This window comes from Buteo buteo, chromosome 14, assembly GCF_964188355.1.
Source record: "Buteo buteo chromosome 14, bButBut1.hap1.1, whole genome shotgun sequence".
Taxonomy (NCBI): domain Eukaryota; kingdom Metazoa; phylum Chordata; class Aves; order Accipitriformes; family Accipitridae; genus Buteo; species Buteo buteo.
The window spans coordinates 28666830-28680386 of record NC_134184.1 but is presented as its reverse complement, the minus strand read 5'-3'; the positions used below and the strand labels follow the sequence as shown (position 1 = coordinate 28680386).

Here is a 13557-nt window from a genome sequence, read left to right as displayed (position 1 = left end):
AGGCTGATCCTTGAAAGCGATACATAAATGCAGTCTGAGAATGTAATTTCATTGTTCGTTTTACTTTGCATAACTCGCTGATCTCTGTCAGCTCTTTGAACAACATTAACAAATGTTGAATAAACCTTGTCTGTCTGAACTCTAGATTCAAAAGCCTATGGTCAGTCAGTCACTCAGAAAGGCCTTCTTAGATTTTAGATGACTTGCCTTCCAGAAAGTACTTGTCTTTTTATTGACTAGCACAGGGGGAATCTGGGCCAGCTGTCCCTATAGCTTCTGAGCATCGTTTAGGCACCTACATTTAAACTGGGCGAACCTGAGCCTCAGTCACGGACCCTGCGGGGGCTCTGCCCGATTTAGACCGTGTGGGAACTGTCTGGTCATAGCAGCAAGAATAAAATAGTGGCAGTCCTGTAATAAACATGGCTCAGAGAGCTGACGATGCGAAAAACCCTGTGCCCTGTCAGTAGTAGTTTTCTGATTTTGGCGGCTAAGGGAACATATGCATAATGTTTTCCCAGAAACAAATGCAGACCACGACTGGCAGTATTTCATACCATCCCATACTGCTATGAGTTGCATATTTAGATGTGATCACTTCAGATACACAACTTTTTCTCTGATATTTAGACATCACGGTTATATTTTGGAGGTCTTTTTGCAAATATGCCTTTGATATCTTTCAGTGAAAAGAATTACTGCAGTGGTGTATTGTGATCAGCCATTGCCATGCTGATAAGATATGGTATCTAGGACATTCTTCTAATTTCAAAAGCAACACAATGTATATATATATACAATATTTTTTCATCAATGTGGCCACAGTATTTTGCAATAGCAACAGGTTGCATGCCCTTTCTAGTAAAATATCAAAGCAAGGTGTATATGTAATAGTTGTGTTTTTCTCTTGAAATTGTAAATGCTTTTAAACTTATGGTGCTTTTAAGTTTATGAAAATTATATATTGAAAATGCTTTGAAGCTTTTCAGTAATATATATGTGCATTGTGTAACACGTGCTTAAGGGGATTTTTTTTCAGCTTTTATAAAAGGAAATAGATTCTTAGGAATTCTGCATGGAAGAGGCAGGTGGTAAGCAGTCTAAATAATTTTAGCGTTATTTTGGAAAGAGGTTAAGTCAGATTTTGTCAGCATTTTTTCCTATTTTAGGAGAGAATGTCAACTCTGTGTTCCTCCAATAAAATTTCAGGTCAAATACTGGCTTTTGTTTCATAAGCTTCAAAAGGTATTAAATGGTTTTCAACTATGCCCATAGTTAAAAGCCATTTTCTTCTCACACTGCTGTTCCTTGAACAGCAAATAGCCACAAAGCTAAAGCATTGTTAATGAAAACAGTAGTTGAAACTAGTTGAGAATTTGCTCAATGAAGCTGAAACTTTATAATCTTCGGTTGTTTGTCCCTCCTGCCTACTGAAAGGAAGCAAATGACAAAAATTTAACAAAACAGCAGCCCTAAGGAAGCGTTAAGGATCTGTTCCAGTACTTACGGTGACTAAGATGACTAGGAACAAAGTCATCTCATCATCCTGGAAGGTGCATGATTCATTTCAGACAGGCTCTGCTCACTCAGCAGCATGTTGTCTCCAGGAACATTTTTTTAATGATTAGCTGGAGTGTTGTTGAAATTTGCCATGGTTATCCTACTGTGTTTTTCGCAGCAGGAAAGCTCCTACAGCGTGACATTTTGGTGGAGCATGTAGGGGTCATCTGGAATTTGCAGGTATCTTTTTGTGATGTTACACAACTCTTCGGGCAACAGAGGCGTCAATGATCCTATGGAAGAAGGGACTTCAAATTTTGTCCCAAGAATATTTAATGATAGTAGAAACTACTAGTTGGTGGTACAAACAAACTCGTGGATGCCCCACTGCGGAGTGGGGTTAAAGCTGGGTTGACTGTAGCACCATGCAAGTGTATCAGGGGGCACAACTGACTGAATTCACAACCTAAGAAATCTTTTCCACTTTCAATTTACTAAAAGGCTGAGGTTTCCATGTATTGGCAGTGGTTTTGCCTCCCATCAGGAAGCATCTGTAAGGCTTTTGACACTACCTAACTAAAAAAACTGTGTTTGCCACAGCTATGTAAATTCTATGCTGTAAAATTAATTAATCAAAACATTTTCCTTGTGGCTTTGTATTCTTTCTGCCCACTTATTTTCATAGGTAAGTAGCCCATTAGTCTTGAGTAACTATAGGCAAGGCAGTAGTCCATAACTCCTTCTTCCATACAGCCCCAAAAGAAAAACTCATAAATTTTGACCAAAGCAAAATCAAAGATTCTCTGAGCCTTAAGAAGCCATCATCTGACTGCTCAGACTGTCCAAAATTATAAAGATTTGTCCTCTCAAATCCCAGGCCTGCAGTTTACTGGGGATTTGTAATGTAACACTTCCTGCTCATCAGAGAGCAACTGATTTTCATTCCTGAGAACCGATATTTAAGACAGTTTGTGTCTTGCTGGATATTTGATTTGCCTCCAGCTGCTGACCAGCAGTTTGCTGAGAGTGCAAATGCATTATACATATATAAATTTAAAATTGTCTGTGCTGGGCTTACTGCTGGGATGAGCAACTTCAAACTGAAGATTTAAGCAGAAATGAAATAAACCATGAAACCCATATATGCAGACTTTGCTGTCTTTAGATGAATCTTACATATTATGAACTATGATTAAGCTATCCATTGAAAACATTCTTAAATATGTTGTTTATAATATTAAAGCACTTGAGTCTTCAATCTTAAGTGCTTGCTTCTATGTACAGGAGTTCCATGAATATTTGAGTTCCTGATTGTATTGCATGTTGAAGTCAGGCTGTAGATAACCAGTGTTCTTTTAAAGAAAATAAAAGAAACATTCAGTGGACTGTCTCTTGAGTATCACAATTTTCAAGGTTGTTATTTTAAAATATAAATTGAGTTTGTTATGAATATTACTGTAAAAGAAACCATTTATCATTACCTAAGGTGAATACTGCTTAGTCTTACCTTTAAGTCACCCCATGTTTTTTTCCTGCACTGCTTGGATGGAGAACAGATAGTAAATGGTCACTTATGCATGTCCCTCTGGTTGTATGTATTTCTGCATCGGCTTGTTACACAGATTTCCAGCATATTTGCAAGAAAAAAACGTTAACATTTCTGCAGTCCACAATTAAACTCCCATATATGAAACAACTTAAAAAAGACAAAATTACAGAGGGAACGTATTCTTTGTCAGTGTTAACTTTTCTTTCAGAGAAAAAGAGCAGGACAGCTATGAAAATGTATTTGCATTTCTTTGACTTATGCCAGAACTATCACATCATTACAAAGAAAATTGATGTGTATGTCATGTTTGGTAGGTCTTAAATTGTTTAACATACAGTCACATCACTGACTGAATTAAGGCATCTTTTCTGTTGTAGGCCAAGGGTAAGGAAAGACAGTGGCTGAGACACCAAGCTGTTGGAGAGCTAGATGATGCCAAAATCATTGACGGGCTGACAGGAGAAAAAGCGATATATAAACGACGGGGAGAACTTGAGCCACAAGTAAGTAACCAACAAGCAGCAGGGAAATGTAGGTAAGAGCTTATCCGGTTTGGTGATTGCATACTGGCTGTACAATATCTGTGTTTGGAGTTTGAGTAAGTTATAGGGATGAGAAACTCAGAAGAATCATCTCTGGCTCGGGAAGTCCCCGAGACGGAGGCAACCACAAGATGGAAAATTTGCTTCACCTCTTCTTACAGTCTTCCACACGTATTTGCTGTTGGCCACCCTCAGAAAGAGGATGCTGATCTAAGCAGTGCTTTGTTTTGATCCAGGGCAACAGGTTTTGTGTTCTTATTTTACATTTTAATGAGCTGAAGGCAATTAGCAAAAGAGTTTGTCTAAGAAAAAGGAAAATATTTTCTCACTGATTTAATTTCGTTTTTGTTAATAAATACCTCGATACCCTAGAAAGTTTAAAAAAACAAGTGTTTTACAAATGTCTTCTCCTTATTCCGTGATGTGCAAAGAATTTCAGCTTTCACAGATATTTGGATTTACAGGAATAAAAATGATAATGAGAAAAAAGTGTGAGGAAAAGCCATTAAGATATGATAAAGTTGCCCATCCTATGGCTTAATTTAGCCATTCCTTAGAAGACATTAGGGTTAGGCCTATGTGAGTCAGCAACAGAGAAACCGCTTGAATCAGACCAACAAAACCTGGCCAAAACTGGTGGGGCTAGTCCATAATATTTAAAAGTAATATTTAAAGACAGATTGCAATTTTTAACTACACTAAGAATGTGTTTTTAAATAGCTGAGTGCAACATCTTTTTGCCTGTCAGCTACCCACATCTGATGAATCCCTGGTATTATTTTTTATGCTACTTGGTCCTGATGTCTGTTGCTTTGAACAGTTTATGGAACTTGGCACTGCCTGTGTGAAAGATCAATAAGGGAAAAGTGATTAGATCTTCATTTCTCATTTTTTTCAAAATGTATTTACTCAGTGTATTAGTTTTAAGGCTTTGTGAAAATAGTTCCATTAGGGGAAAAAAGAATACCTTTAAATTTGAATAAAAACCAAAATAAATGTAGGATTTAATGGGCCCTCTCTCTCCCTTTGTTTTTGGGAGGACAGGGATGCCAGAGTCTACTAAGAGAATAATTAAAAGAATAAAGCACACAAATGCTTGCAACCCTTTACAGGTAAAAGAAACATTTTAGTTATTTGTTTTTAATGTGACTGGTTTTTTGCCAGATCATCTTTAACAGCCTTATACTTGAACCCAGACGCATCCCATTGCACACTAAATAAAACATCTCCCTTGAATGTACTGTGCCAAAAATTGTTAAAACAGATGGGGATTGTTTTCAGGAAAAAATAATGGTTTCAGCATCAGAATGAAGAAGAAACTAGTAGTTAATCAGAACAAGATTTCAAACATTTTTGGAATGTTACTAACCTCAGCAGACAAGTTTTTTCAGTCTTATATGGGTCCCTGTTAGTACCGTAAGCCAAGGAAAAGCATTTCCATTATGAGCCTTGGCAGAAAGAGCAAATTTGAGAGTCTCTTTACTGAAATAAAATGTTAAGAATCAAAACTGAGACAGAAGAAGTATTTTCCTGACAAGCATGTGTGGAATTTTGCAAGGTATTTTGTTTCCAGTCATTGAAGGTGAGGGGAAAGAATGAATTGAGGTATCTGTCAAGTAACTGGTTTGAAAGTTAGAAAAAAGGTTAAAATATTTTTGCTCTTTTTTTTTTTTTAAATAATGGGTGTTTGCTGGATAAAAGTTTCTTCCTTTGCAAAGTGCGTCGGGTTCTCTTTCTGAAATGTTTTATCATTACTGATGTTTAGCTTTCCCATTTATACCGGGTTTTTTTCTGCTGTGTTTCCCTGCCAGCCTGGGAGCCCCCAGCAGAAACCTAAACGTTTGCGCCTGGTGGTGGATGTTTCTGGAAGCATGTACCGCTTTAACGGGGTGGATGGACGACTGGAACGCTCCATGGAGGCTGTCTGCATGGTCATGGAAGCTTTTGAGAATTATGAGCACAAATTCAAGGTAATTACAGCTGGACTAGGAGCTCTGTGGTTATTGCACAGGCTGTGTGGAGCAGTGGAAAAAGTGTTTCAGCAGTCAGTCTAGCCAAAGAACATTATTCATTCCCACAAGGAAATAAAGACATTAATCTATTTCTAGCAACCTGAAAAATAATACTAGTGAATGGATAAGAAAAATTACACCCTTCAGCAGGGGAGAATTCAATCTAAGACTTTTAAGACTTTGATTTAGTGAAATTTGCTGCCTTTTTCTGTATTTATCTGTTTATTTGTTTCTTTGAGCAGAAACACTTAAGCCTACAGAACACAAGTAAATATGAGATTCAGGACATGCAAAGACGCCTTTCCGTCTGCCCAGAGTACAGACAGTAGTACTTTCTCATGGGAAAAGACCAAACTTCTTTGTCCCTTACTTGTGTTCTCTTCCAGTTACCTGAAAGCAAGAAAATAATTTCTTCTACTGAAAGGTATTAGGTTCCAGATGTTATTTAATGGTAGCCTGCAGAGGAAATGTAAATATATTTTATACCTTTTTTTGTCTCATTAAGCCTAAACAAGGCCTAGGGTGTGTTTCTTTAACCTTAAAAAAGACAGGAATGGCCAGTCTCCAAGTTAATTCTTGACAGACTCAGTGTTTAATGGCAGAATAAAGAATAAAGATGTCCGATGCCTTTACCAAAGAGCATCTCAAACATAAGACTTAAAATACATCTGAACAAAATGTAAAATCTCCTAAACAATAGAAAACTTAGTCCAGATCAATTCAGCCAGGTCTGTTTCACGTTGTTCCTCCGACAGCATAATCCTACAGGTTTCTGTTCTTCTGTAGAATCTCCTGTACAAAACAGGCCATATGGAGGCATGTACTTCTAGAATGTCTTCTAAAATACAATCAGACAGATTTCCGTTTGTCGGGGAAAAGGCTATAAAAGGCAACAGGCGTTATGTTTGTAGCCTGCTTTCCTAAGGAAACGAGGTGTGTGCTACCATACTTTCTGGCAATAATGCTTTCTCTCCCTTAAACATGCTTAAACAGAATCATAGAATCGTTTAGGTTGGAAAAGACCTTTAAGATCATCGAGTCCAACTGTCAACCCAACACCACCATGCCCACTAAACCATGTCCTGAAGTGCCTTGTCTACACGTTTTTTGAACACCTCCAGGGATGGTGATTCCACCACCTCCCTGGGCAGCCTGTTCCAATGCCTGACAACCCTTTCAGTAAAGAAATTTTTTCTAATATCCGATCTAAACCTCCCCTGGCACAACTTGAGGCCATTTCCTCTCGTCCTATCACTAGTTAGTTGATAGAAGAGATCCGTACCCACAATGTTCCACAATTTCAAACAAATTTGAAACTGTGGGTTTGTTTCGTAACACACTAAATTCCTGCAAATGTCATGAAAATAGGCCAGGTAGAGAGTGATGCTCTGTATTCCTGTTGGAGAAAAATACTGTAGCCATAAGCTTAGAGCTTAGCCCAGAGAAGCCATGTGGGAACTCATGACAATAATGGGAAACGAGGGGTTTATTGGTTCAGCTGCTCATGTATCTCCTGCTCACTGATAATAGAAAAGTTAATGACAAATATTAACAGGGGCAGTGCGATTATACAACACAATTTGGGTAGCATGGTAAATCAGGCATATCTGAGCAACACGCATATTAGTATGGCCAAATGCAGGATCATCCACAAAGGAAGATGAAATAGAAGTAGTGGACACAAGGATAAATATGATATATTGAGGTATAGTCAGCATGGCTTTTGTAAAGGGAAGTAATGCTTTCTGAAGAGTCTCTATGTATGTGACAAGCAAGGTTGGTTGATAGAGTCTCCTTAGCCAAAATCATTTAACAAAGTCCCTCACCAGAGGCTCGTGAAGAAATGATACTACTTTGGGGATAAAAGGGAAAGCCTTCAGATAAATGAACTACTGCTAAAAATATAGGAAACAGACCAAGTCGTCATTTTTTAGAGTGATTAAGTGAAGGAAAGTCACTGGTGGAACTGTTGGGATTTGTGCCAGAGCCCATGTTGTTATGCTGTTCTGTATATTCATAAGAAATTTGTAAAAGGGGGTGGATAGTGAAGTGACAACAGTTGCTAGTTGTGTGAAGTTATTTGGGAAAACAAAAAGGGAAATCCAGCTGCAAGAAATTGGAGAAGGACCTGGCCATAAATAGTGACTGGGAAATATGATGGCAGGTGGTGTTCAGTGCTATTAAATGTGAAGTGCTGCAGATGGAAGAAAACAATTCTGATTTTAAATACACAGTGAGGAAGTCTCAGCTATCTGTTAGTGCTCACTCTCAGCTATATATTAGTGCTCAACAAAGAAATCTTGTAATTATGTTATATGGTTCTTTGAACACTCAGTGCCCACCAGCTGTCAAAAAAGCTAATTAAATGTTAGAAACTATTAGCAAAAGAACAGAGAATAATGCAGAAAGCATCAGAATGTCGCTGTAAACTTCCATAGTGCATTCACATCAGGAGTAATGTGTGCAACACTGGTCCCCCATCTCACAAAAGTTCTTGTAGAGCTGAAAAAAAAGAGAGGGTGACAAAGATTACAAAAAGTATGGAAATGTCCCCATACAAGAAATGGCTAAGTAGGCAAGAACTGCTCAGGTTGGAGGAGCTAAAAATCAAGGAGCTGATAAAATCTTGAGTAAAATGGAAACAGTGACCAGGGGACAGTTGTTCATTCTGTTCTACCACACCCATTCTGCTCTTGTTATGAACAATGAATTATTTTACATTTATGCAACAGAGGACAGTGGCTTAGAAGGTGATGACACTGAAAAAAGATGTAGTGCAGTGGTAGATAACCAGCTGGCCTTATTTTCAGTGCAGCTCTATAGCTGAGAACCCAGATGTGATCCTCAGGTGCATGGTAAAGAAATAACATGTAGAAGCAGACAGAGACAGCCCACTGTGCAGAATTAGTAAGGTCATTAAGAACTGTCTTCAGTTCTGGGATTTTAAAATCTATTTTTCATTACTTTTCAAATCCCTCCGTGTCTATTACAGATTATTATGTTTTGACTGGCAATAGTTGCTGTTGGCCAGCGTTTTGCCCCACACCTAGATGAAAGCCTGTATTTGGCCAAGCAAATAGCTCAAAATGCAGTTAGTTGCAACAGTAAACGTGTCTCTCTAACAACCACTTACCATTTATAAAAACACTTACACAAAACCCATGTGCAGTTATTGGATGTGAGCATTGCCACTCTGTTGATAGTAAGACAGGAGTAGTAATGTTCTCCTTGCAATCTCTATGAGTCAAGACAGCTGTAAGGCCAATTTTATACTTAAAATAACAGTGGTGAGGAAGATGCTGGAAATTTTAGTGACATACCAAGGAAAAAAAGTTGTCATCAGCTTCTACATCTGTTCAATTGCCTCTAGGGAAACTCCTCTATTTAAGGGCTCCTTCCACTGGATAGAGAACTTTGGGGAGGGCAGTAACAGCCCCTTGATTCAAGTCTGGCCAGATCCAGCGTGAACTCTGTCAACTTCAGAGCTGCTTTTGCCCAAGGGAAGAAAAGTATTTTTCTTCCTCCACACGTCTCTGTGCTGCCTTATTGAGATTTGATTCATTCAAAGCATAATGTCTACAGGAGTAGACCAGAGATAGCTAGGACAGCAAATGAGATGTGGCCTTATGTTTTACTGGCCACTGAAGTCATCCCCCAAAATGAGCACCAACAGAGGCTTTTATTAACTAGTCATGTCTGAACCATATTCTTAACATGATCCAATGATTAGGCTAAAGTATCTCTTTTTAACCTATATTACACTGTCCTTACATAGGAGAAATCTCCTGTGCATGTGCTGATGGACTCTTTGAGTCATTCCTTTGATAAAAATAAATAGCGTTTCTGAAATCTCCAGCTTGAAAATATGGATTTTTTTTTTTTTTGGTGTATAAACTGGTATGGCAGTTGCTACACCTGCATGAATGCAATCAATAACCAGAGCTCATGCCAGTTCCTCAGTTTCTAATGAGTGTAATTAGGTCTTCAGAGAGTAGGAGAGCCAGTGATTGTTTTAAAATATCACTGACTCCAGTCTGTAAAAGACTGACACTTTGCAAGATGCTGCTCATTTTTCTCAGGACAAAGCTGAAGTTTTGGTGTATCTGCAAAAATAGCATACATTTCTAAAGGAGGAACTGATTGAAAAAAAGAGAAAAGAACACACAACTGTGTAGTGTGCTATGAGAAATCTGCAGTTTATCACTTTTTTCTTTCTCTTCCTTATCCTCTTCTTGCCTGGTTTTATAAAAATAGACTTTTTCGGCCTTCAGATATGCCTGGTGTTATCTGTTCCTGTTGTAGCCCCATCTGCAAGAGTCACAATAACATGTGCTGCAATTTTGAGAAGTTTCTTGTACAACACGTGTTGAACCTGGGGACCCATCAGGCTTGTTGAACAAAGCATTCAAAGGGGATTTACACAGTAAAGTTCCTTTCTGCTATCTAACTGCAGCGCAAACTTTGGAAACCAATTCTTGGCCTTTGCTCAAGATCACTTTTCTGCTGGTGCTTGGTTGGTTCTCTGCTAAAAAAGGTGGTGAATTAATCAGATGGGCTTTTCCTTGGTTGTTTTATCCTACCAGCTGAGCTTTCCCCATGGGTGGTACCCCTTGGTATCACTGACGTTGATTGCCTGATCGGTGTTTAAAGCACTGAATGAAGGTAGAGAATACTTTCTCCCTGCCTTCTTATACAGAAGAGCAAAGTATTGGGTATGTGACTATACCTAGCAGGTAACGAAGTTATCCTTCATAAGAAGTCAGACAAGTGCCAGCAGGTACTTGTCAGCTTTTTATGCTTGCGCAGGACAACCCGCCTGCTTCCATTTCCCATAAGTGCAGGCAGTGAATCACTCCTTGTCAAGGGGCAAATGGGAGGCTCATCCCACAGTCGGGAAATCCATTTAAATTAACAGCCATGTTTCAAAGCCCTCCTCCAATGTCATCTCATCCACGCTTCCTCTGAAGTGCTTTATTAAAGAAAAGAGTGGGAGTGACTGAGATAATAGAAGCCACATTCTCAGTCTTATCCTAATAACGGAGGTTAAATAGGTTCCTTCAAATGTCCCTTGGCCCCTTTAAATATGTGGATGCATCACTTATACGTATAAGTTATAACAAGGAAGTTATTTTGCAGGATTAAAGTTCTTACATCTTTTGTACATCTCATTTTAAGTGCCAATTATTTGAAAATGTACAGAAGGGCAGTTTGTTCTTTGTTTTACCTGCGGTAGTATTATGTCTGTCACACAAACCGTATGGTTTTATATCATCGCTAATTACCATCATTTGCACACATGATGGCAGATTTAGGACACATGTCCAGTAAATTATCCAACAGCAATTTATGAAACCTTTAAAATATTGTAAGTGGCTCAATAAATGGCACATTATGTAACTGTTAGGAAAAGCCTGAATTGTTATTTATAGCTATATTAAAGGGATAGTGCAGATTTTATATGCCCATTTCAGTATTCCCTGTTTGTAAATTTGCTATGGAGGCAGCAGTATTAATTCAGGAAAAGAAGAAATGTTCCACATGCTTAGCAGAATAGTTTCTTTTAAATAATAAACAAAAGGTTTGAAATAAATTCAGAAAAAAAGAATGCTCAGTGTTGTCCAAAGACGAGATGAATTTATAAAGATCTAGCCCTCAGGCAGAGGCCTGTCTAATTCACACTGCCTTTTACATTCAGCATGCATCTTCTTTCAGCTTTTTAAATGCCTTCAGAAATTAAACCTTTTGCCATGGCAGCTGCAGAAGACAAAGTCTTCCATTTTACCCATTTTAGGCAGCAGCAACCATCCATTCAGTGCAGAATGTGACAGTGGAATAGGGATTGTTTTAACCTGTAAGGAAAGAGACCAACAAAATGATGCTATTTCGAGAGACGTGTTTACATATTGTGTACTCATAGCTCTGAATAGAGCAGTTCTTTTCTCAATGTACCTGAGGCTATTGGAAAACGAGCCACTGTGTATCACAATAATATATTAATTCAATTAAGCCTGCGCTATAGCAAACATGTATTTTGCTGCTGGATTCATCCTGAGAGCCTATGCTTGCAGTCTGTTTTGTAAAACAAAACAAAAGTCAGTTTCGAGTAAGGTCGTATCACAGCTCTTCTCTCGCTTGTGACTCCAGCCACATAAATTCTCCTAGGGAATTTATGAGAAAAATGCATCGAACCCTTGCTTCTCAGAGGCCCTTTTTCTGTGCTCATCTTTAGCTACGGCGAAGGAATGAAACTGGTTTTGATAAAGCAGACATGTGCCTGCATGTTTGGGGTTTCCCAGTTGTCCAGGGCTGTGGAGCTGTCTGCATCTTTTCTTTAAAATGAGCTCACCAAGACAACATCAAATCACTAAGAGTTCATTTGACTGGAACACAAATCAGGAGGGGGTAATAATTTACTGAAAGAAAAACTGGGTGAGAGATCTAAATCCTCTGTCTTTGCCCTTGCAGAGGGGGCTGCTTCTCTCCAGTTTTACTCCTGTCCCAAACTCTGTGTTCCTAAATCACCGTAGACTCCATCCGTTCCCCTGGGCAAACATCTCCCTTCTGTCACCTCTAAAGCTTGGCTGTGAGCCTGTTCCCATCCCTTCCTCCCAAGGAGGGTCTCCCAGGCTGCAGTCCTGTGTTGACTTAAGTCAATCCAAGTCAGCGCTGCTGCGTTCCCGTCCCCTCCCTCCTTCCCTGGGCTCATCCCTAGGGAACTCCTCCAACCTCACAGTCAAAAACAACCTCACGCTCATTAGGGTTTGACTACTCTTGGTCCTTGAGTTGACTTCCAGGGGGGTCAGAGGACCCTGAGGACCAGCACTCGAGGGCCGGTGACCGCAGCCCTTCTCTTCCACAGCGCGACAGGATCTCACCCTGCTTTTCGGGACGCCCTACTTGACCCAGAACGCAGCAGCCAGGACGAAGCAAACAGCCACTTCTTCCCTGCTGCCTTACCACACTTCTTCTAATCACAAATAGCCTAGTAAACTGTCAGCAAAGAAAGAAGGAAACAGATAACATCTGTTAAATACAAGTACACATGCTGGGGGGCATGCATGGGCACACACGGGGAATAAGAAGCAGCTAGCCGAGGAGGGAGGAGGCAGGACATCATGTTCCCAGGTGAGCACCATAGTTTGCTCAGGTCATTTCAGCCTCGCCTCGCCCGTACCCGGGTTGTACGTTCCCACCTCGAGCAAGAATGTGGAGGGGCCCCAACCGTAGGGTCAACCTCTGGTGTTTCATCTAGGAGCTACAGCAGTTCCCTTTACGCAGTCACACCGAGGTCAAACCCAGCCTTTTTGAGATGAAACGTTGGTCTGTTATTAGTGTGTGCCGAGAACCAATATGATATGCCCAAATAGCAGAGTTTGGCCTATTCCCATGAACTCGGTATGGCAGAGCTGGTACCGGGACACCCAGTGGGAGAGGTGCGTGAAATGCTGGGAAGGAGCTCGTTACGAAGGAATCAGCCTTCTTTTCACACAGGAGAATGACGGCATTTAGCTTCACGTAATTAGGTTGTTGATTTAAAAGTGATACAGAATACAAAACTGCTCAGAAAAGGACGTGCAGGGTTTCATAATTAAGAGCCTACCCTGAAGATCTGTGGACATTTCTGACATTACATAAGAACCACATTAACGCTGTGTATTTTCTGCTCCATTAAACCACTGCTTTATTTAGTTCCTCTGATTTGAATAATCTCTAATTTTTAAAACAATAAGCATGCACACTCTCTTTGTGTGTGGTTTACATTCTGGATTTGTTCCTGTATTAATTTGGAAGTATGCTGAATGTAACCTCAACATTATTCTCAAAATTTGTGTATTTTCATTTGCCATGTCTTTTGTTCGAGAAAGATTGCAGTTTGAGGAAGACAGAAACACCAGCTAAATATTCATCAGGAAAGAGAGAGCCTGAAGCATTATTAATGATAAGAAATAGGTTT

At 39.5% G+C, this 13557-nt stretch overlaps 1 protein-coding gene across 1 annotated transcript in view; it reads left to right on the top strand.

Annotated features, from left to right (window-relative positions):
- Positions 1-13557, top strand: part of VWA8 (von Willebrand factor A domain containing 8) — a 191499-nt gene that overhangs the window by 168698 nt on the left and 9244 nt on the right. The window contains exons 41-42 of the mRNA XM_075046133.1: positions 3427-3552; positions 5403-5561. Coding sequence (XP_074902234.1) covers positions 3427-3552; positions 5403-5561 — 285 coding nt within the window. The remainder of the gene's footprint in view (positions 1-3426; positions 3553-5402; positions 5562-13557) is intronic.